The sequence below is a fragment of the Dermochelys coriacea genome, chromosome 14 (genome assembly GCF_009764565.3).
Source record: "Dermochelys coriacea isolate rDerCor1 chromosome 14, rDerCor1.pri.v4, whole genome shotgun sequence".
NCBI classification, from domain to species: Eukaryota; Metazoa; Chordata; order Testudines; family Dermochelyidae; genus Dermochelys; species Dermochelys coriacea.
The window spans coordinates 10,254,871-10,275,549 of NC_050081.1; the positions used below are offsets into that span (position 1 = coordinate 10,254,871).

At 48.8% G+C, this 20,679-nt stretch overlaps 1 protein-coding gene across 9 annotated transcripts in view; it reads left to right on the top strand.

The window, feature by feature from the left end:
• Positions 1-2,296: 2,296 nt before the first annotated feature.
• The window catches only part of LOC119842782 (E3 ubiquitin/ISG15 ligase TRIM25-like), a 36,971-nt gene continuing 18,588 nt past the window's right edge, over positions 2,297-20,679 (top strand). Inside the window, exons 1-9 of one of the 9 annotated variants that reach the window (XM_038371355.2) lie at positions 2,303-3,365; positions 8,369-8,464; positions 13,010-13,243; positions 13,892-14,048; positions 15,604-15,639; positions 16,331-16,414; positions 17,272-17,337; positions 18,094-18,120; positions 19,902-19,976. In XM_038371355.2, the coding sequence (XP_038227283.1) occupies positions 2,763-3,365; positions 8,369-8,464; positions 13,010-13,243; positions 13,892-14,048; positions 15,604-15,639; positions 16,331-16,414; positions 17,272-17,337; positions 18,094-18,120; positions 19,902-19,976 (1,378 nt within the window). In that variant the 5' untranslated portion in view covers positions 2,303-2,762. Of the gene's footprint in view, positions 3,366-8,368; positions 8,465-13,009; positions 13,244-13,891; positions 14,049-15,603; positions 15,640-16,330; positions 16,415-17,271; positions 17,338-18,093; positions 18,220-19,901; positions 19,982-20,679 lie in introns of those variants that run through there. The other 8 variants (XM_043497323.1, XM_043497324.1, XM_043497322.1 and 5 more) reach the window with 8 other exon arrangements.

Consider the following 20,679-nt stretch of genomic DNA (forward strand, 5'->3'; position numbering starts at 1 on the left):
GTAGTGAACCGCAGCCACTGGGAGCCGCAATCGGCCGAACCTGCGGACGCGGCAGGGGCTTTCCCCGCACAAGTGGTGGAACAAGTTTGGGAACCACTGAGCTAGAGGATTATATGAGGGGAGGGGAGATTTCTAAAGTTTTATAATGGAGGACCTGACCATGGTGGTTAAAGATCCCATGCCACCTTTTGCAAATATAGGTATTGTTACTCTTTTTCAAATTCTAACCTTGGTAATAACACTGCCTCATGCACTTTTGACTGCATAGATGCAGTATTGCCAAGTCTTGACATTTTATCACAAGGATCACAATATTTGGCATTTTTTTTAAGCCCTAGACTCTGCAGTCAAGTGAATACGCCAGAATCTAAGGGTTTTTTAAAAAGTTAGTTTCCAGTCCTCATGGTTATGGATATAGTTTTGAAGATATGACCGTAAAGATGCAAATGCCAGAAGGCAAATAAAAATAATCCAAATGTGTTGTTTTTTTTAAATCTCACAATCTGTAAATCAATCTCATGATTTCTGAGGGCTGATTTATGATTTCTGAATGTTTGGGGTTGGCAGTGCTCTACATGATTCTAATCCTAAATTGTTGTGCAGTATTCCTTTTCTCTGTTGTACAGCCGCTGTTTCCCACTGCAGCGGTGACCCCTACATACTCAGAACAGTATTGTAAGGCCTAGTTAAGGAATGTTTATAAAATGCTTGGAGATTCTTGAATTATTACTATTTTGTTACTATTTCTGTTTTATTTGATTACACAGACAATTACACAGGTGTAGAAAATGGACAGCATCCAAATGTAATCAGAAAAAAATGAAAGTGAACTTCATTATTGGCCATTTATTTGTACTGTGCTGTTCATCCTAATCAAACTTATTTTTTCCACCTATGAAATGGTTTAGCATAATAAAAGAATAAAGACTGAAATGAGATTTAAAAAATCACAGCATTGCAACAAGCAGATAAATGGTTCAACAATTGTGAATTTCAAGCAACATAGTCATGAGTAGGGCTGCGTGTCTGTCACAGAAGTCACGGATTCTGTGACTTTCTGTGACTTCTGCAGCAGCTCTACTGGTTCATGGGCTGCCTGAGCCGCACATCCCCTGGGCCAGCAGCAGCAGTTTGGGTGTGGGAAGGGACTCAGGGCTGGGGCAAGGGGTTGGGCTGTGGGGAAGGGGGGTTATCTGGGGGGGGAGTCCCTGCCTCCCACCAGCATCTCCCTGCAGCTCCTAGGCGGAAGGGCCAGGGGGGCTCTGCATACTGCCTGTGTCCACAGGTGCCACCCCTGCAGCTCCCATTGGCAGTGGTTCCCGTCCAATGGGAGCTGCACCTGCAGAGCTAGCGCTTGTGGTGGGAGCAGTGCACGGAGCCCCCCTGGCTGCCCCTCTCCCTAGGAGCTGCAGGGACATGCCAGTCAGAGCCATGTAGGGAGCCTGCTAGCTCCCTCCCCAGCACCAGCAGAGGTCCCAGGCCATGCACCGCCGCCTGCCTCCCCCCAGTACCAGCAGGGGTTACAGGCCACCTCCCAGCACCCACAGTGCCCCTGGCCCAGGTTTTAGTTAGGGGTGTATAGTACAGTAAAAGTCATGGACAGGTCACAGACTGTGAATTTTTGTTTACTGCCCATGACCTGTTCATGACTTTTATTAAAAATATCCATGACTAAAATGTAGCCTTAGTCATGAGCTATTTAGGGCCCCGATCCTGCAGTCAGATCCATGGGGTGGACCTTTGAACCTTTATGGAGTCTCATTGGTTTCATTTGATTGCAGTACTGTGGACTCGAATATTAGTGGCCAAGTAGGGTTATTTTGGCAGGATACTAGTAATACTGTGCTGGTCTAGACAGTAAATCTGAGCCTTACTGTGGGTCTGGTTAATGTGAGTGTAGAGTGACTTTTAGGTTATGTATGGCAATAGCATGGGATATAAAAATACATATTTCCCTCTCTTCTGTATTTTGAATCAACATAACCTTGTTTTATTTAGTAACTGAGCTACTGGACTGTCTTTAAAGACATCTGGGGTAGCAACAGGAAATACTGATTTTTTTTCAAAAATTGCATAAAAGGCATTAACCATTTTGACCTGAAGGCAGAAGGGCTATTTAAAAATCAAATAAATGTAAGATATCTATCTAACGAGTACCTCACAATAAAACGTGTGAAAAAAATCACGTTGCAATTTTTTTTTTTTTTATATTGCAAATTCCTGTTGCTTTTGTAGATCTTTCACTCCTGCAATTTGCCTTCTTTTTAAATGGGCTGCCAAGCTCATGCTGAACGGTGGCACGGGCGGCTCTGCATGTTGTGTGACGGGGCGGGGACAGGCAAACACCTTGCAACTTTATAGGGCCTTTCCCTGCTTTGCGAGTCTTTCACTGCGGAGTTGGTTTTGTTTGCACCCCGGCCAACCTGAAAGGGGCGAGGGTGCAGCGAAGGGGAAGGGCAACGCCTGGCAGAGACCCTCGTCCCGGCTGCACTTGCCTTTGTGCTAAGCCCCAGCGGCTCCCCGCCCCCGAGAGGTGCGGCCGGGGGTGAATAAGCAGCGGCCAGCCGCGGCAGCGCTTTGCTCGGGAGCCTGAACTTTCCCCTCCCACGTGATTTCCAGGAACCGCCAGCCCGCTGCTCTCCGCGGGTTTCACTTTCCCAGCCCGGGCCCGCCTCTCGCGGAGCGGGTGCCCCGGCTGACTGAGCAGGCTCGGTGCCCCCGGAGGCGCCCCGCCGGGAGCAGTTTCCGACCTTCCCCCGGCCATGGCGGAGCTAGTGCGGGCGCCGTCCGTGCCCTCCCTGGCCGGGCTGGAAGAGGAGCTCACCTGCTCCATCTGCCTGAGCCTCTTCGAGAACCCGGTCACCACGCCCTGCGGCCACAACTTCTGCGGGCCCTGCCTCGACGTCCTCTGGAGCGGCCTCCTGGCGGGCTTCAGCTGCCCGCAGTGCCGGGCCGGCTTCCAGCGCCGGCCCGAGCTGCAGAAAAACACGGTGCTGTGCCGGGTGGTGGAGCAGTTCCAGAGCTCCCAGCCCGCCGGCCCGGCCGAGGCGAAGAGAGGCTGGGACGAGAGCCGCTCCGAGGTGGCCTGCGACAGCTGCCTGGAGGCCGCGGCGGCCAGGACCTGCCTCACCTGCATGGCCTCCTTCTGCCTGGAGCACCTGCGGCCGCACCAGGAGAGCCCGGCGTTCCGCGACCACGCGCTGTGCCCGCCCCTGCGGGACCTGCCGCGGAGGAAGTGCCCCGAGCACAACAAGCTGCTGGAGTTCTTCTGCCGGGAGCACGCCAGCTGCATCTGCTGCGTCTGCCTGGTCAGCCACCGGACCTGCCTCGCCGGCCCGCTGCAGGAGGCCAAGGCGGAGAAGGAGGTGAGGAGGGCGAGGGACCCGAGCCAGGGCGTGCACGGACCGAGGCGCCGGCCCGGGCACGAGGCTGGGGTTGCGCCGCGGCCATCTGACCTCTCCCGCCCCCTGGACGTCTACAGCCCGGGCCTCCAGCCTTTTGACCACCTACCGGGGCTCCGGGAGGGGGCGTGGGGGGCTGGCTCCGGGAGGGGGCGTGGGGGGCTGGCTCAGGGCTGGGGCGCGGGAGGGGGCGTGGGGGGCTGGCTCAGGGCTGGGGCGCGGGAGGGGGCGTGGGGGGCGGGGCGCGGGAGGGGGCGTGGGGGCCTGGCTCAGGGCTGGGGCGCGTGGGGGGCGGGGCGCGGGAGGGGGCGTGGGGGGCTGGCTCAGGGCTGGGGCGCGGGAGGGGGCGTGGGGGGCTGGCTCCGGGAGAGGGCGTGGGGGGCTGGCTCAGGGCTGGGGCGCAGGAGGGGGCGTGGGGGCCTGGCTCAGGGCTGGGGCGCGGGCGGCTGGCTCCAGGAGGGGGTTCAGGGCTGGGGCGCGGGAGGGGACGTGGGGGGCTGGCTCCAGGAGGGGGTTTAGGGCTGGGGCGCGGGAGGGGGTGTGGGGGGCTGGCTCAGGGCTGGGGCGCAGGAGGGGGCGTGGGCTGCTGGCTCCGGGAGGGGGCTCAGGGCTGGGGTGTGGGGTGCTGGCTCAGGGCTGGGCTCCGGGAGGGGGCGCGGGCGGCTGGCTCCGGGAGGGGGCGCGGGTGGCTGGGGCGCGGGAGGGGGTTCAGGGCTGGGGCGCGGGAGGGGGTGTGGGGGGCTGGCTCCAGGAGGGGGTGTGGGGGGCTGGCTCCGGGAGGGGGCACGGGCTGGGGTGCAGGAGGGGGCGCGGGGTGCTGGCTCCGGGAAGGGGCGCGGGCGGCTGGCTCCGGGAGGGGGCGCGGGCGGCTGGCTCCGGGAGGGGGTTCAGGGCTGGGGCGCGGGAGGGGACGTGGGGGGCTGGGGTGCGGGAGGGGGTTCAGGGCTGGGGTGCGGGAGGGGGCACGGGCTGGGGTGCGGGAGGGGGCACGGGGTGCTGGCTCCGGGAAGGGGCGCGGGGTGCTGGCTCCGGGAGGAGGGTCAGGGCTGGGGCAGAGTGTTGAGGTGTCGGGTGTTGGCTCCGGGAGGGGGCTCAGGGTGCAGGTTACCGCCGGGTAGCACGTACCTTGGGCGGCTCCCGGTCGGCGGCACAGCAAGGCTAAGGCAGGCTCCCTGCCTGCTTCGGGGGGCCCCATGCCGCACCCAAAAGGGGCCAACATGCCCTGGGGGGTGGGGTGGGCGGGCATGAGGTTCTACCCCTCTCTGCGAGCACCGCTCCTGCAGCTCCCATTGGCCAAAGCTACCCATTCCTGGCCAATGGGAGCTGCGGGGGCAGTGCTTGCAGGCAGGAGCAGTGCGCGGAGGGAGACCTCTGCCCCCCAGGGCTGCGCTGGCTGCTTCCGGGAGCGGCATGGGGCCGGGGCAGGCAGGGAGCCACGCTGCACTGCTGGAGATCCTCTAGGATCAACTGGGAGATCCTCTAGGATTGACTGGTTGGTTGGTGACCACTGATCTATAGTGTCTCTCAACCTGTTTGATAGCAGGGACCGGTTTGCAGTCTTCCTAAACTGTGTTAGGGAGATCTCAGGGACTGATGCCAGTCCACGGTCCGGTCATTGAGAAACATTGTCTTAGAACAGCAGTTCTCAGCCAGGGGTCTGGGGCCCCTGGGGGACCACGAGCAGGGCTCGGGGGTGGGGTGGGGACTGCCAAGCAGGGCAGGCGTTAGACTCGCTGGGGCCCAGGGCAGAAAGTCGAAACCCTGCCGTGTGGGGCAGAAGCCCGGGGCCCCTGAGTCCCACCACCGGGAGCTGAAGTCGAAGCCTGAGCAACTTAGCTTTGTGGGGCCCCCTGTGGTGTGGAGGCCTGGGCACTTGCTCTGCTTGCTACCCTCTGATGCCAGCCCTGGCTTTTATATGCAGAAAAACAGTTGTTGTGGCACAGGAGGACCGTGGAGTTTTTATAGCATGTTGAGGGGCCTCAGAAAAAAAAAGGTTGAGGCCCCCTGTCTTAGAAGATGCCCCTTGCACCCTTCCCAAGATCCTTGACAGCTGCCCCTGCTACTGCTGAGGCGGCCTTAGGAGCAGCAGTTTGGGGAGGTAGTTAGGGAATTGCGGGCCCCAAAAGTGCCATCAGGACCATAGACCAGGTTAGTTATAACAAAAAGACAGGCTCTGAAGATCAGTTCCACTGCCTGTGAAATCTTTCCCATCCTCTTTTAAGAGAGCATTTTATGACATATCATGATACAGTCCAGATTTTGGAGCCATTTGGGCACAGAGGGAGTTTTCTGTGCATGAATCAGCTGGGTAGTAATCTAGGTGTTGATCATGAAGGCTTTTTTCTTTTTTTTCTTAAACTGTTCTGGGGGACATAGTGCTGCTTTAGAACTTGGCACAGGAGGCCCCAGTCTGATATTCTCCAGTGCCAAAGATGCCCAAGGTGGGCAGTCTGACCTCAGGCTTATAGGGAGTTATGTTAATGTTTTTTAGCCAAGGCTAGTGACTCTTTTTGAGTTGTAATAAGGGCTTTTTTTTTTTTTTTTTTTTTTTTTGGAGGGAGAGAGGGAAAGGGCAGGAGGAAGCCAGATGTGAGCTGCATGCAATGAGGTGGTGGTCTCGGGCTCATTCCTAGGTTGCCCATCTTATAACATCACCCGCAGACTTAGCATGAATTAGTACTGGCGTTGGACTGACTGGGGGAGAGGCCAAAGGAGTGAATAGGTAAGGAAAGTGGTTGCAATGGGGAAATGTTCTTTAATGGCTAAAGCAGTACTCCGTCTCCAGAGCAGCTAGTCTGTCCTTGCTGCTGCTGTTGCATATACTTGTTGGCTAGCCAGTCTGACTCTTTCCTGGGGGGAAATATCTTTCACAGTGACTGCCCTCTTTGTAATTTTCTTTGAATTGCTTATCAGAGGAAAAGTGGGGAAAGATAAACATAAGATTTATAGCTGACAATGTGGAAAGAAGTCAATATAAGAGGAGCCATGTACCTCAAACTATCACAGCTATTGCACGTTCAGAAAACCAGTTCACCTACTCTTTAAAAATCCTTAGGGCGAAATCCTGGGCCCAATAAGCTCTCTCAGACTTCAGTCATGGACATCAAAGGGGTCAGCATTTTACCCCAGGATTGGGCCCATTGTAGTAAGCACCACGCACAGCTGTAAATGTGTTTGCAGGACTGGAAACTTAGCCCTGATGCCCATTGAAACCAATGGAAGGGTTTCCCAGGTATTTCAGTGGACACTGACCTTAGGCCCCTGATCCTGTAGTCCTACACAGCTAAAGCCCCACCAGTGTCAGCGTGAGATTTGCTGGCATAGGATTGAATGCTTGGGCCTTACAATGGTTCATGTTTAATTGTTTTGGGGGAGCTATTGCAGACCTTGCCGACATCTATGGTGGCTTAGCCTTTGTCATATGGGGACACAGCAGAGTAGTGAAGTTCCATTGTTTTCATCACCATTGTACATCACTGTATGTACTAAGGTTGTGGATCTGCATTTGGATTCTTGCAGGCAAGCTCTTGCATCATGCAGAGAGCCCTGTGGGGCTCTGAGTGGGCCTGCACAGATAGGATGGGGGAGGGGTGTCTGGACTCCGTTCTGACCACAGGTGCACACCTGCAGCTTTTGAACCCGTTGACAACAGTCCAGTGAATTATGAAGAACTTGTGCCAGTGGTGAGCTCTTTATTCTTCAGATCTACAACCACTAGAGCTATTCAGATCTAGATCGAGGGCCTGAGCAAGCGAGGAGCTGAGCACCTTCTGCTCCCTGTGACTTAAAAGAGAGTGGGTGCTCTGTGTGTCACAGAAATGGGTCCTAAATATTCAAGTGGCGGAATCTGTGTGTAGTAGACCAGGAAAGTAGCCTTCGCAAGGGGGTTTTAAGAGGGATGAAAGTGTGGGGAGTTGAGGAATCACATGGCTTATTAAGGGCCCAGTCTTGCAAGTCTTTGTGCTTAAGACATCCATCGATTTCCATGTGAGATGTGCAAGCTCTGCAATTTAGGTTCTGGCTATAAACATGTTTATGCACAAACACATCTGTGACTCCCAGGCATAGCTAGTGTGATGCTGTGGCCCAGTGGGGCACTGGAGTGGAAGTCGGCACAACTTGGGTTCTCTTCTTGGCTCTGCCACTGGCCTGCTGAATGACCTTGGGCATGTCGCTTCACCTTTGTTGCTCTAATTTACTCTCTGTAAAATGAGGAGAATGACACTTGCCTCCTTTTGCTTCAGCCTTTTAAGAACTTCAGCTGAAAAGTCTTCTGCACAGGCTGGGTGGTAGAAGAAGCCCGCTCTGGTTTGGAAATCTCATGGTGAAACCAAATGTGTTTCCCCAGGTAGCTCAATTTGAACCGTTAGTGAGACGTATTGAATTCATATAACAAACCTTTCTCATCCTGCCTAAACTGTATTGCTCTGTGTGTGTACAAAGTAGAACCTAAACACGGTCGGGCAGGGCTTCTTAGCAACACACTGGAGAGAAACTGAGCCAAGATGATAGAACCATTGGGTAAGTCAAATCTGAAGGCCTATTTTTTTTGGATTTGGGGTACCTATTTAGGGTGGGGTTAGATTAAAATTATGTTAAGGTTCATTCTTAAACCCAAAAGAGCCAGGAAGGCTGCTGTGATAAGAGTGCTCTGACAGAGGTGCTGTGATAGGAGTACTGCCTTGGTAGACTCATGTCATTGATACAGGACTGCGTGTGCGTGTCAACTTGGAAAACATGGCGTTGCATCAGTGATGCTTGCTCACCATCCCAACTGTCTACAGAGATTGTCTTTGTTTGTTTGTACAGTTAAGGAACATTGGATTTAAAACAAAAAATCCAGTTTTGGTGATAAAGGCTGATTAAAACTAACCTTTTAATTAGCTTTTCGCTATTTCTATGGTGCATATTGGGAAGAGGTGCAGTATCCATGCTTTTAATTTGGGGTCTGGTCTGTTTTGTTGCAGTCACAGCTGAAGAACAGACTGACGGAGCTGTATAATCAGAGCGAAAAAGCTTCTCTGGCACTGGATGAAGTGAGGGTGCTGCAAAGACAAACCAGTGTAAGTGGATAGCCCTTGTTTAAAAATGGCTCTTGTTCTGCTATTGGGGTTATGCTAGCCACTGGGATCCTAGCTTCTTGTATTTGGCTCCTGATAAGGTGTTGTAATACTCAGATAAGAATGACTTTTAAGTGAACACCCTGTGACGTACCGGGGTACAATCCAGAGTAATGAGCAGCTCTGTCACCCCCTGCCCCAAAACCTTGGGTGCCTTATGATACCTTCCTGAAGGAGCTCCCACCTGGGATACAGAAACGCCTCACTTAATGTTGTAGTTATGTTCCTGAAAAATGCGACTTTAAGCGAATCCAATTTCCCCATGAGATTTAATGTAAATGTGACAGGTTTCAGAGTAGCAGCCGTGTTAGTCTGTATTCGCAAAAAGAAAAGGAGTACTTGTGGCACCTTAGAGACTAACAAATTTAGTTGAACATAAGCTTTCGTGAGCTACAGCTCACTTCATCGGATGCATTTGGTGGAAAATACAGAGGGGAGATTGATATACACACACAGAGAACATGAAACAATGGGTTTTATCATACACACTGTAAGGAGAGTGATCACTTAAGATGAGCCATCACCAGCAGCAGGGGGGGAGGGAGGAAAACCTTTCATGGTGACAAGCAAGGTAGGCTATTTCCAGCAGTTAACAAGAACATCTGAGGAACAGTGGGGAGTGGGGTGGGGGGGAGAAATAACATGGGGAAATAGTTTTACTTTGTGTAATGACTCATCCATTCCCAGTCTCTATTCAAGCCTAAGTTAATTGTATCCATTTTGCAAATTAATTCCAATTCCGCAGTCTCTCATTGGAGTCTGTTTTTGAAGTTTTTTTGTTGAAGAATAGCCACCCTCAGATCTGTAATCGAGTGACCAGAGAGACTGAAGTGTTCTCGAATTGGTTTTTGAATGTTATAATTCTTGACGTCTGATTTGTGTCCATTTTTTTACGTAGAGACTGTCCAGTTTGGCCAATGTACATGGCAGAGGGGCATTGCTGGCACATGATGGCATATATCACATTGGTAGATGCGCAGGTGAACGAGCCTCTGATAGTGTGGCTGATGGGGTTAGGTTCCAGGGAATTTTTTTTCACCAGACAAAAGACTATATTATATATATCTATATACAAACGCAGTATAAGTTTTAAACAATTTAATACCGGTACACAGTGATGATGATTGTGAAGCTTGGTTGAGGTGGAGGAGTCAGAGTATGGGATATTTCCCAGGGAATGCCTTACTGCTAAATGATGAACTAGCAATTGACTGAGCCCTCAAGGGTTAACTCTCTCACTCAACAAGGCAGCAGGAAAGGAGGGAGGACAGACGAGACAGAGGCACACCCTGTGTGTGTTTGAGAGATAGAGATGCGCTTTCCCCTTTCAGTATGAAGAGTAGGGTCAGAAGTACCCTGCCTTGTTAATTAGAGCAGCAAGCTGAGACCAGTCGGCAGCTGCTGCCTAAGGCAGCAGCTCCCTTCCTCCCTGTGTCCCCCCAGTTCTATAGAAGATGGGGTAAGCGGGGTGCAGGAGCAGGGGGGAGGGGGACACCCTGACATTAGCCCCCCTCTTCTTCCCCTCCTCCCGCCACAGCAAGCAGGAGTCTCGGGGAGCAGCTCCAAGGCAGAGGGCAGGAGCAACACGTGGCAGTGGGAGGAGGGACAGCTGAACTGCCAGCAATTGATAGCCTGCTGGGCGGCTGCCACACAGGGAACTTAGGGGGAGCTGATAGGAGGGCTGCCGGTTCACCCTGGTTCCAACCAGCCAGCTGTAACGGGCTGCTCTTCCTGCAAGCAGTGGACAAATCAGGTGGCTACCAAACGAGCATGTTCCCTAATTGATCAGCAATGTAACAAGGTTAACCAGGCCGACTTTAAGTGAGGAGTTCCTGTACTCACAAACAGCCTTCCAGCATGCAAGCCACACCCTGAATGTCTGTGCAACTGCAGCCTGCCCGCCTCTCGGGTTACACTCTGGCTGGCTCCCACCAACCGTATAGTGCAGGATGACCCCCTTTCCCCCCCCACCCCGAGATGTCTGTTCTGTGCTGCCCAGCCCTCTCCTTGACAATACAACTTATAAAGCCTCTTTGTCTGTAATAGAAATAATATGCACACAGTTGACACCACAGTGGAGTTTCACACGCACTTAAATTTAAACACACTGGATTAGCTAAAACAAGTATATTAATTATAAAGAGATTTCAAATGAGTACAAGTAATGGGGCATAACAGTCAGAAACGGTTACAAGAAAAATAAAGATAAACTGCAACTGTTGCCTAATTTAAAACTGTTAAATTCAAAGTGAAGTTTTCTCATGACATGCTTTCAGCCGTCCATCGGCTACTTACTTTGTTGTTCACATGCATTGAATGGATGCGGGGGAGGGGTTGGGGTTTTTGTTCCTTTTTATAGTCTGAGTCAGGAAACACAGTTTATGTGGAAGAATATTCCTTGCTGGGGTTTTTTCCACCTGTTGAACTTCCTTTGTCTCCCCTTCCTGCTTCATGACTCCGGTTACTGCTTAAATGCAAATTAAGCAGAGCACACATTACTTTTTTTTAGGACAGACCTGTTTGCCAAATTTTGCATGGTAGGGCTGTGGTTTGGAATGTGTATTAATAACATCATACAGGGAAGTCTTATAACTTCGCATACAATGTTGCCACACGCATTTTATCAGGACAATGTTGACAAGCAAATTCGTGTTTTTTCAAGTGATTCGTTACAAGACGTGCCTTGTACAAAAATAATTACAATGGTGTGGACATGGGAAACATTCTGTCACATATAGGGTGACCAGAAAGCAAGTGTGAAAAATTGGGACAAGGGGTGGGGGGTACTAGGCGCCTATATAAGAAAAAGCCCCAAATATTGACTGTCCCTATAAAATAGGGACATCTGGTCACCCTAGTCACATACCCATATAATTAGTATTTTGACAGGAAGTGTACAGAAGGCATTGTAATAATCTGACTAAGAATGGCCTATGTTTACATGGTAATCCTCTTTGGTACTAACAATGGAGTTAGAACTCGCTGAAAAGCATGATCCTGTACAGCTTGAGCTAAAGAAATAAGAACCTGGTCCAAGCCCACTGAAGTCAGTGGGAGTCTGCTCCCTAAAAAGGGAGGATAATCCAGTGGGTAGGGTGCTAGCCTGGGATTTGGAAGACCCGGGTTCAGTTCCATGCTCCACCTCCAGACTCTTCTCTGTGATGTTTGGCATGTCATTCAGGGCTTGTCTACATGAGGATGCTCAGGAAAACTAATCCAGATTAACTAAAGGTGTGAATTAAAAGTGGATTAGTTAAACTGCATTAAGCCCGTGCATGGACATTCTTCAGAACTGAGAGGGGCCTTAATTTGGTTTACCTTCGATTGCTACAAATGCTAGCTAAGGGATCAGACACGTTGTCCCTATTACAGACTAGCCACTAGAAGGGGACAAAGAACCACATTCAGCCCATAATGAATCCCTCCCGGGGAAAGTGAGGGTAACAAGCTGGCACTCCTTGGGGTGAGAGCACGCTTTGTGTAATCTCACTGACAAGTTGACTGGAGACTGTTTAAACTCCTCCGCCTTTCTCTCTCCCCCTCCCAGTAAGCAGGCGTGTGTATGGCACTGCCCTCTGAACCTGGCACTTCCGTGAGCTGTGCTGACTGCCTGATATTGTCATCTCTGCTGTACAAAGGAGCAGGGGCTTCTTGAGGGTGTGCGTGTCCATGTAATCTCATGGGAGCGGCATAACTGAAAATGGTCACCTGGAGGCTCCTGCTGCTGACTCGGATGTCATGGGGAGCTGAATTTCTGTGGGCTTCTGATGCTAGGGATGAGCTTCACCCAGCTGGCATTAGGGGAGAGGAAGCGTAACCTGTTTTAACTCCATATAGGCCTTTGTTGCCCTCTAATAGCTGGACCACATATTGAGATCTGAATCTGCTACTGTCTCCAAGCTAATGCATCTGGTCTCTTAGCTCATGCTGTTAAATCCAGAGATCCCAAACTCAATCCATGCTGATGACCAATGGGCTATTACATGCAAATACCCTGCTGGGTCAGAGACATCACACTCAGCCCCTCCCTTCCGAATAATAACTTTGCACCCCCATTGGGCCAGTCTGTCTTGGGGAATCTGGAAGTGCTTTGCAGATGTTGGTTAATGATGCCTCACAAAACCCTGTGAGACGAGAGTTGTTATAATCCTTATCAAAATGGGTGGGCTAAAGCACAGAGGTGTTTTGACTTCCCCAAGGAGGCAGACCTTGAAGTCTTGATTTGCGGTTCTCCTTTTAAACACAAGATGGCACAACCTGCCTTGTTTCATGCCTAACACTGAGTGATTTTTGGGGGCGAGAGCAGGGATGGGCTCTGTTTCTGCTCCCTTTGAAGTGAATAGGAGATTTGCCATTGATGTGGGGGGAAGGATAAGGCCCTTTGAGGGGCTGCTGTGGGGAAATGGAATGAAGGCAGAGATATTTCACTAAAGGCTTTACTCCACAAGTAGCCACTTTGAAACCAATATCAGTATGTTGGTGATTTAGGAGACAGCTGCCCGAAAGATGGATTTGCTCAGAAGTGAGTTCTTGGAAATTAAAGCTTTAATAGAAGAAGAAGAAAACAAGGCAATGAAGAAGGTCGAAGAAGAGGAAAAGCGAGTCTGTGATAAGTTTGATTATGTCCATAACGTCCTGGGAAAAAAGAAAAATGAAATTCAGGTCATCAGGGACCAGATTGAAATGGCACTGACTGAAGATGATGACATTACATTTTTAAAGGTGAGTGCTGATGTCTGACTTTGTTTGAGCTCAGAAAGAGACTTCTGCAGGAGCCCTGCTCTGACTTTTTATCAATCTGTTGTCTGTACATAAAAAGAGATTTTCTATAAAGATTATATTAATAATTGCGATGTGATTTGGCTTTATAAAAGGCATAGAAATGTGTCCACTGAGTTAACTGTCCTGTGAGTATTCTAGGCAGTGATATTATTTGCCCATTGAATCACTGGTTAGGATTGTTGTTCCTGTTGTCTGCATAATCATTTTCTCCCTTTTTATAGGCAAATTATCCTCCAGTTTATCTTTTTCTCCCAGCCTTTAGCCACAGTTGCCCCCTCCTGGCTGGGTCAGTTAACCAGAGAAGTAGTTGTGGTGTAACTGAAGTTCACTGCTGTGACACATCTACAGTAGCTTTTCCTCTGTTTTCAGATATCATATGAGAAAATAATCCATGTAGGGTACTTTTTATTGAATTTTGCCATGACTGATTAGTGTTCGAATATAACCTCCCTTCCCCCAATAAATCAACACACATAAGACATAATGCAGAAGTAAAATAATTTAAACCAGTTATGACATTCTAGACTCAAATTTTTCTATGCAGTGACTTATCCCTGACTTCATGAGCTCTTCCATATCTTATTACAGAAAGCAGCAACATTGCCACAGACTTCAACCAAAAATGTTTTCATCCCCAGAATTGATCTGGACCAGAACTTAATACACACCATTTATCAAGGTGCCTTTTCCCTTAAAGAAATAGTGAAACGAACGGTGAATCAACCTCAGGAGAAGAAAATGGAAGGTATGATCATTTCAGAGACAATTACCACTGTGGGTCTTTGTTTTATTGTTTTGAGATCAAATAGTATAACCCCTTAAATTTAAAATATTCAGAAGCAGACTTTTCTGGCTTGTTTCAATTTTGTATATGGATGTTTTAAAACTGTTGGTCAATTGAGCTGTTTTGTAAAGTAATGAAACCCTCCCTCTCAAAATAAAAATGCTACAAGTTAAATACTCAGGATGGTTAGGAAAGAGAACTGATGTAGGTGTGGTTAGTCCTGTAGACAAGCTTTAAACAAAAACAGTGGTATGCTTCATTTACATTTGGATAAACTTATAAGTGTCTTGATACTTTCCCACTGATTTTTGCTTTGACAGAACTCTCATAAAAAGCTATATTATCATCAAGAAGTAGACTGTGATAAATAAAGAAATTAGTCTTGTATCTAGGCCTATGAGGAGAAATTCACCAAGAGAATTAAAAATGTGGAAAGAAATGGAATGACACTTTTTTCCTGTATATCTATAGGCGGGTTTGTCTATGTTCCTAGCACGTTGGGCTTTCCCTCATCTGTTCGGCTATTGCAGCCTTAGCATAGAACGTTGTTTACCTTCCATACTCCTCTGAGTGTATAGAGTCATGTTGTAGAGAGCAGAAAGTTGGTTGTTTGATATGGGATCTTCACTGGGGAAGTAGGGCTGGGTTGAAAACATGGAGCCAAGAGTAAAATGGTGAATGTGAAATATGTTAGTGAATTTTATAGCACTGATCGAAGAGTGGGTTATCCCCATTAAGCTTTCTAGTTCATTGGCTCCGTGTCTGCAAGTCAGACCTGCTGGATGGGACAGATATCCCTCTTATCAAATGAAAAGTGTTAGGCTGTACTTTTTGTCTGAAATTAAGTACATTCTTGAAGTGTGACAGGGTGTCAGGTTTTATACCCTCTTTGTAGAGGTGCAGAGTTATTCTGCTGACTCACCTTGATAGCCAGCCTGGGCATGGCTCTTTAACTTCAAGTTCAGTCATATAAAAGGCTGACTGTCACTCAGAAGAAAAAGAAAAAAAATCTAGAGGGAGTAAGTGTTTGTGGGATCAGACTTTTGTTAGTAAGTACAGTCTAGCTGCATGGGTCAGCTATATACCTAAGGATAAAGGCAAATCTCAGAATGGGGGTGATTTTTGAACTATAGCCCACTGTGGGTAACTGGTGGACTGCTCTATAACTAAATATCCATCCAGTTAAGTGGTCTGAACCTCTAAAATAAGATGCTTAAACTGAGTTTAAGTGCCTGTTTTAGGGGTTTGTGCCATTTCAAGTAGACATTTTTTTAAAATCCATGTAGTTTAAACTGATGCACTTCTCCAGTGTAGACAAGGCCTATGCACTGTGCTGGAAAGTGAAGGGTTATCTGGCTTGCTTACGAAGTGTCTGAAGAGGCCACGCTATCTTCATCACGTCTAGAGCCAGGTCTTTTGTTGCTGCACACAAGCTAGTGGGATTGTAAGGGCTGCTAAAAAAGATCAATATGTATCTGAAACAGTTGTACTTTACTGATACAAATATCCGTAACAGCAGGTGGACAGTCCAGCCCAAGTGTGGAGGAGAAGGGTAAGTTCACCCCGCCCTGTCCTCCTTTCTCCCCGGCTTCTATCTTTTTCACTCCTTCCCTGGCTGTTTTTAAATGTGTTTTTATTAAACAGTTACAAAGTACTGGTACTGATAACTGTACCTGACTCTCAGGCAAGACCAAGCTTTTTTTTGTTGTACCTTGTGTCAGATGTAGGAAGACGACAACATTGTAATGAGCTTATCTTTATAAACTTGTGCATTGTGGTTCATTAGTATTACAGTAGACTGGGAACTGCATTGTGCTAGGTGCTGTGTATGCAATGAGAGAGAGTCCTTACTGCAAAGAGCTTATATTGTAATAGAGAAAGGGGAAAAAGCTAGAGACTCTATGAAGTCCACTAGTGCCTTTCCTGTTGCCAGGTTCTGAGACCTTACAGTGATGTCTGGCAGCATAAAGCTCTAAGAAGGATAGAAACCGCTATTGCCCTATTTTTACAGATGCAGAAAGATGAAGTGTTTGTGGAGTCGGGATCTTAACTTAACCCCATTAAGCTGAGCAGAAGTGTTTGCAGGAGCGGGGCTTTAATTGAACTCCCAGCTCTGGCACAAACGTGGGCAGAGATCTCCTGAGTACCAGCCAGATATCTTAATCCCAAGACTATCCTTCCTCTCATTGTACTTTGTTACAGCAATACAGCTGTAAAATATGGTGTATGTGATTTCATTGCAGCAAATCCACAGTGGAAACCTAAGGCTTTTCAAATAAACCCTTCAAATAAACTCTCAGCATCTGGAAGAAAAGCTATGGGATCACGTAAGTTAACAATGTGACCATCAAAACCTAAATGCTGCTCATGCAATTTTTCCTCTAGCAGTCAATGCAACAGTATCCGCTAGAGCAAATAGATGACTACGAAGGGGCACCGTCAACTTGAAAACCACCTCTCTCTCTGAAAACATTTTTTTGAAACAATAGCAAGCTTTGCCAAGAAGACTAGAACTGACAGCTCAGAGAAATTATTCCCCCAGCCCTCAGTTTGGTTAGATTGTACACCCCAGTGATGTCAGCTGTACAGCATGTGGCTGATGGTTGTGTGTTTTGTCTCTTGCGCTTGTGTGGTGGCATCCCTCCCAACAGGGTAGTGCCCAGCACTGGGAAGTTCACACCCCTGCTCTTTCGTGGGCGCCGCCAGAGGGTGTGTACCTGTAACAGCTGCCGCAAAAGGCAGGCATGCGCACTGAAAGGCAGACCCAAGCAGGGTTGGTTTGTTGCTCCTGCACCCACCCAAAAGGCTCCCTCCTTCTGGTGCTGCTGGTTTATAATCCAGGGCCATGGTCCTGTGAGGTTCAGAGTTCTTTCTGCAAGGTGCAAACCCAGTGGGAGCTGAGAACATCTGGTTGAGTGCCTGATGAGGGCTAACCAAGCAAATTGCACATGGTGTGGTGGCCCACTGGTCTGTAGCTCAGGTTCTGCTGTGTATGTCAGTTCAGGTGGAAAGGCTAAGCAGGCCTCTCCTTGGCCTTTCAGTTCTCTGCCTGCTAGTCCAGCTATTCCACAGTAACGGTGCAAGGGACTGAAGTCTCGCCATAAATGTCTGTTCCTCCACTGTTGTTGCATGTGATGCGTCCTGCTTTATAAACTGCTCATGTTCTGTCTTCTCCCTTCACAAGAAGCTCCAAAAATAGGTAAAGCCCCTCAGAAGCCTCAGCCGGAGTTGAGTGAGGATGCAGACACGAGTGAGTGATGGATTGTTCTTGTTGACCTTGCTCATGTTTATGCTCCTGGGGCCCAATCCTGCCAGGTGCTGAAGCCAAGGAGGGGTGGGAAGGCAGATGAGATTCTTGGTACCTTGAATTGGGACCCATAGATAAAGTGCCCTAGGTAAGCACTTTTGGACTGATGTTTCTTACCTTGACGTTTTTCAGTCTGATTTGGCAAGGTCTCCTCCATTCCATTGGCTTAAAAAAACAACCACCTCATGAAGGTATATATGTATAATATAGAGCTATTAATCTGTAGCTAGAGCTCTTGAAGAGGGCAAAGCAAACATATAGCAACTAGCTATCTTGGATGTAGACAGAAACAATGTTGCATGGGTCTTACATTAGCTGTGCAGTAGTGGTTTAAAAACCACTGGCTTGACCCTGAAGTGCTTGACACTTAGATCTTCCATTGGTTTCAATGGGAGTTCTGTGCCTAGAGCACGTGCAGAATCAGGCCCTATATTGTCAGAGTTAAACTGACTGGTAGTGTATGTGTCAGCCTGTTGGAGAAGTAAGCAACCAAGTACACTCTGTGGGTGTGTATGTGCAACGTGGACTGCAATGGACTGCAATGTGCTAGCACTTCAGCTGCTGCTAACTGCAGGAATTCCATAGGCTTCAGCAGAGCTATACCAGCTGCAGCGTTGTTCTTGTGTGTCAGTGGATGTCGTTTTTAAATGTTAATACATCCGGCCTTACACTGAGTAACAGAGACCTTTATTTTTTCAGGGGATAAAAGAAAACCTGCCAAATCTGGTAAGTGCAGAACTTCAAGAGATTTTTACTCCAAAAAGCAAAGCAAAACATACTACTTAAAATGCAAAGTAGAGGATGGCTGACTCCAGTGTGCTGGAGGCAAGTGGAAATGAGCGCTCAGCTTGCGAAGGCTCCTCATGTCTCTTCAGGACAGAGGTGTCTGGCTGGGTCAATTTAGCTCACAAAATTGTGTGCAAGAATGGTCCTCTGTGGGCAGTCAGTGGGGACTGGACCCCAGACTCCTCTCACCGAAAGCCTAGTCTCTAGTGCTTGAGCCCAAGGACCAAGTCCTCGAGCTGGTCTCTAGAAGAGTCATTAACCTCTTCTGTGGACGAGCTACTAGGGAGGATCCAAGACCCCCACTGTGGTAATGTGAACTGCATGTGGAAGATACATAATTGTCAAGTTTGGGTCAATAGAGGCTCTGGAATGGAAATGCAGGGGTGACACAGGGCAGCCTTGGGCTGCATTTGGCTAAGCTGTGAGGAAATTGCTCCCGGGGGAATTCTGTGCCAAAAAATTTTAAAATTCTGCCCATGATATTGTAAAATTCTGCATATTTTATTTGTCAAATTAACACAATATAATCAACCCCCCCACCATTCAGTCCTCCCTCAGTTCAGTCCTCCAGCCGCCATCATCACCACCCCATCAGTTCAGCCCCCCTAACCTCATCGACACCCTGCTCTGTTCATCCTCCCAGTCCTCACCCCATCTGCTCAGAACCTACCATGAATACAGACCCTCACCCGATCAGCCCCCACCCTCCTCACTGCAGCCCCTAGCCTCACTCTGCTCCTTAGAGTTCTTCACTCTCCCCAGGCCTGAGGAGCCCCCAGCGGGAGCCCCAGCTGCACCTGGGGCTGACAGCAGGAGCATTTTGGTAGAAATTGGTACAAATTCTGCGTGGGGGGGAAAAAAAATTAAAATTCTGCAGGGAGCATTAGTTCTGTGCAAATTCTGCAGTGTGCAGTGGTGCAGAATTCCAGCAGGAGTAGGAAATACACACAGTGCCTGAGCCAGCTGCATCAAAGTCCCTAGCAAAACTCCCCCCAGATGTAGGCCTGTGTTTCCTGCAAGGAGAAAGGTGTCTTCCATCCTGATTTCTCTCATGGGTGTCGAGGGTGCTGAGGGCTTTGCAGGAAGTGCTGTGCACCCGCAGGATTGGGCCCATGATGACTAGCTCAGTCAGGTTGCAAGTCCCCCTCTCACGTATGACTTGCTGAATGCTTAGAGGAAGAAGTAGCTAAAAGTATAAGATAGGTGACACAGGGGACTTGGCAATAAGATGTGGAGCTGCTTAACCTCTGTCACAGTTTCAAATCTGGCCAAGGTCAATAGTGGCCTGTGTGAAATAAGTTAGTGAGCAGTCCACACCCAGAACCTTTATCACAGCAGCCACCAGGGGCTGGCTCTACAGAGACACCAGAGAATGTAAACTCAGCCTGCAGTTGCCTTTCCCCCCTTGAACTGGTCCCTGCAGAAAAGAGTAATGACTGTTAGTGGGTCAGGGCAGGGGATGCCTGGCTGGCATGTTCCATGTTGTACCTGTTCTGTGGCTAACAGAACTCACTCTAGTAATATGCTCTTTAATACAACCACTGGGATTTCTCCAAGCCTGTCCAATGTGCAGAGGGGTTCTGGTTTTCTATGGCCTGTTCTATTAATTTAGCCTTAGGACAATATTGGATTACATTTAAGGAAACTGTATGAACTCTGCGTGTTCCCCAATGACTAATTAAGTGACATGCTATTATTGTCTCTGTCTTCCATAAATTCAGCACCAAACACTGCGAATCCAGGTGCAACATCTCTCGAAAGCTTTTTAACAAAATCGAGAGAGGAGCTTCTGGAGTGTAAGTAACCTGACGAGTTACATTTTAAAAATGACTGGCTCTTACTATGATCACATTAGACTTCACTGGTATTATGTGAGTCACTTCTTTCTGGATCTTCATGTTGCTATGGCTTTATTAATGTACTGAAATTGCTGGTTAACTGATAAATATGAGGGGAGTTAATAGAAAAAGGGTAAGGCTGTTAACTACTAAAATACTGGACCTGTTGCCAGAGTAGGTCACATTCACTGCTAGCATAGGTGTGACACTAAGTTTAACTGAGGTCCACCTATGTATGGACCTGCTGGCTTGGGATCACTGTTCCAAATGAGTTTGTTGGGACATGGTATAAAAATTCAGCCCCGCAGGTGGGGTTCATTGAAAGTTAATGGCGTTTAGGTGCCGAAGGCATTTTTAAAAATTAGAGTTGGGTTCCTAAAAGAAGGGAGACTTCAGAGTGGAAGATAGTAATTGCAGCGGTGAATTGGACCCATGGCCCATCTAGTTCAGTATCTTGTCTGCGGCAGCGGCCAGCACCAGATGCTTCAGAAGAAGGCCCACAGTGGGTAGATATGGGATCGTTCCCCCACCCCAGGAAGGTCTCATCCTGATCCCTAAGAGTTGTGGATTGGTTTCAAGACCCAGAGTGTGAGGCTCTCTCCCTTCCAGCACTTTCTGCTAGCACTAATGGTGAGAACTCTGGTTATCTGCCTACAACTAC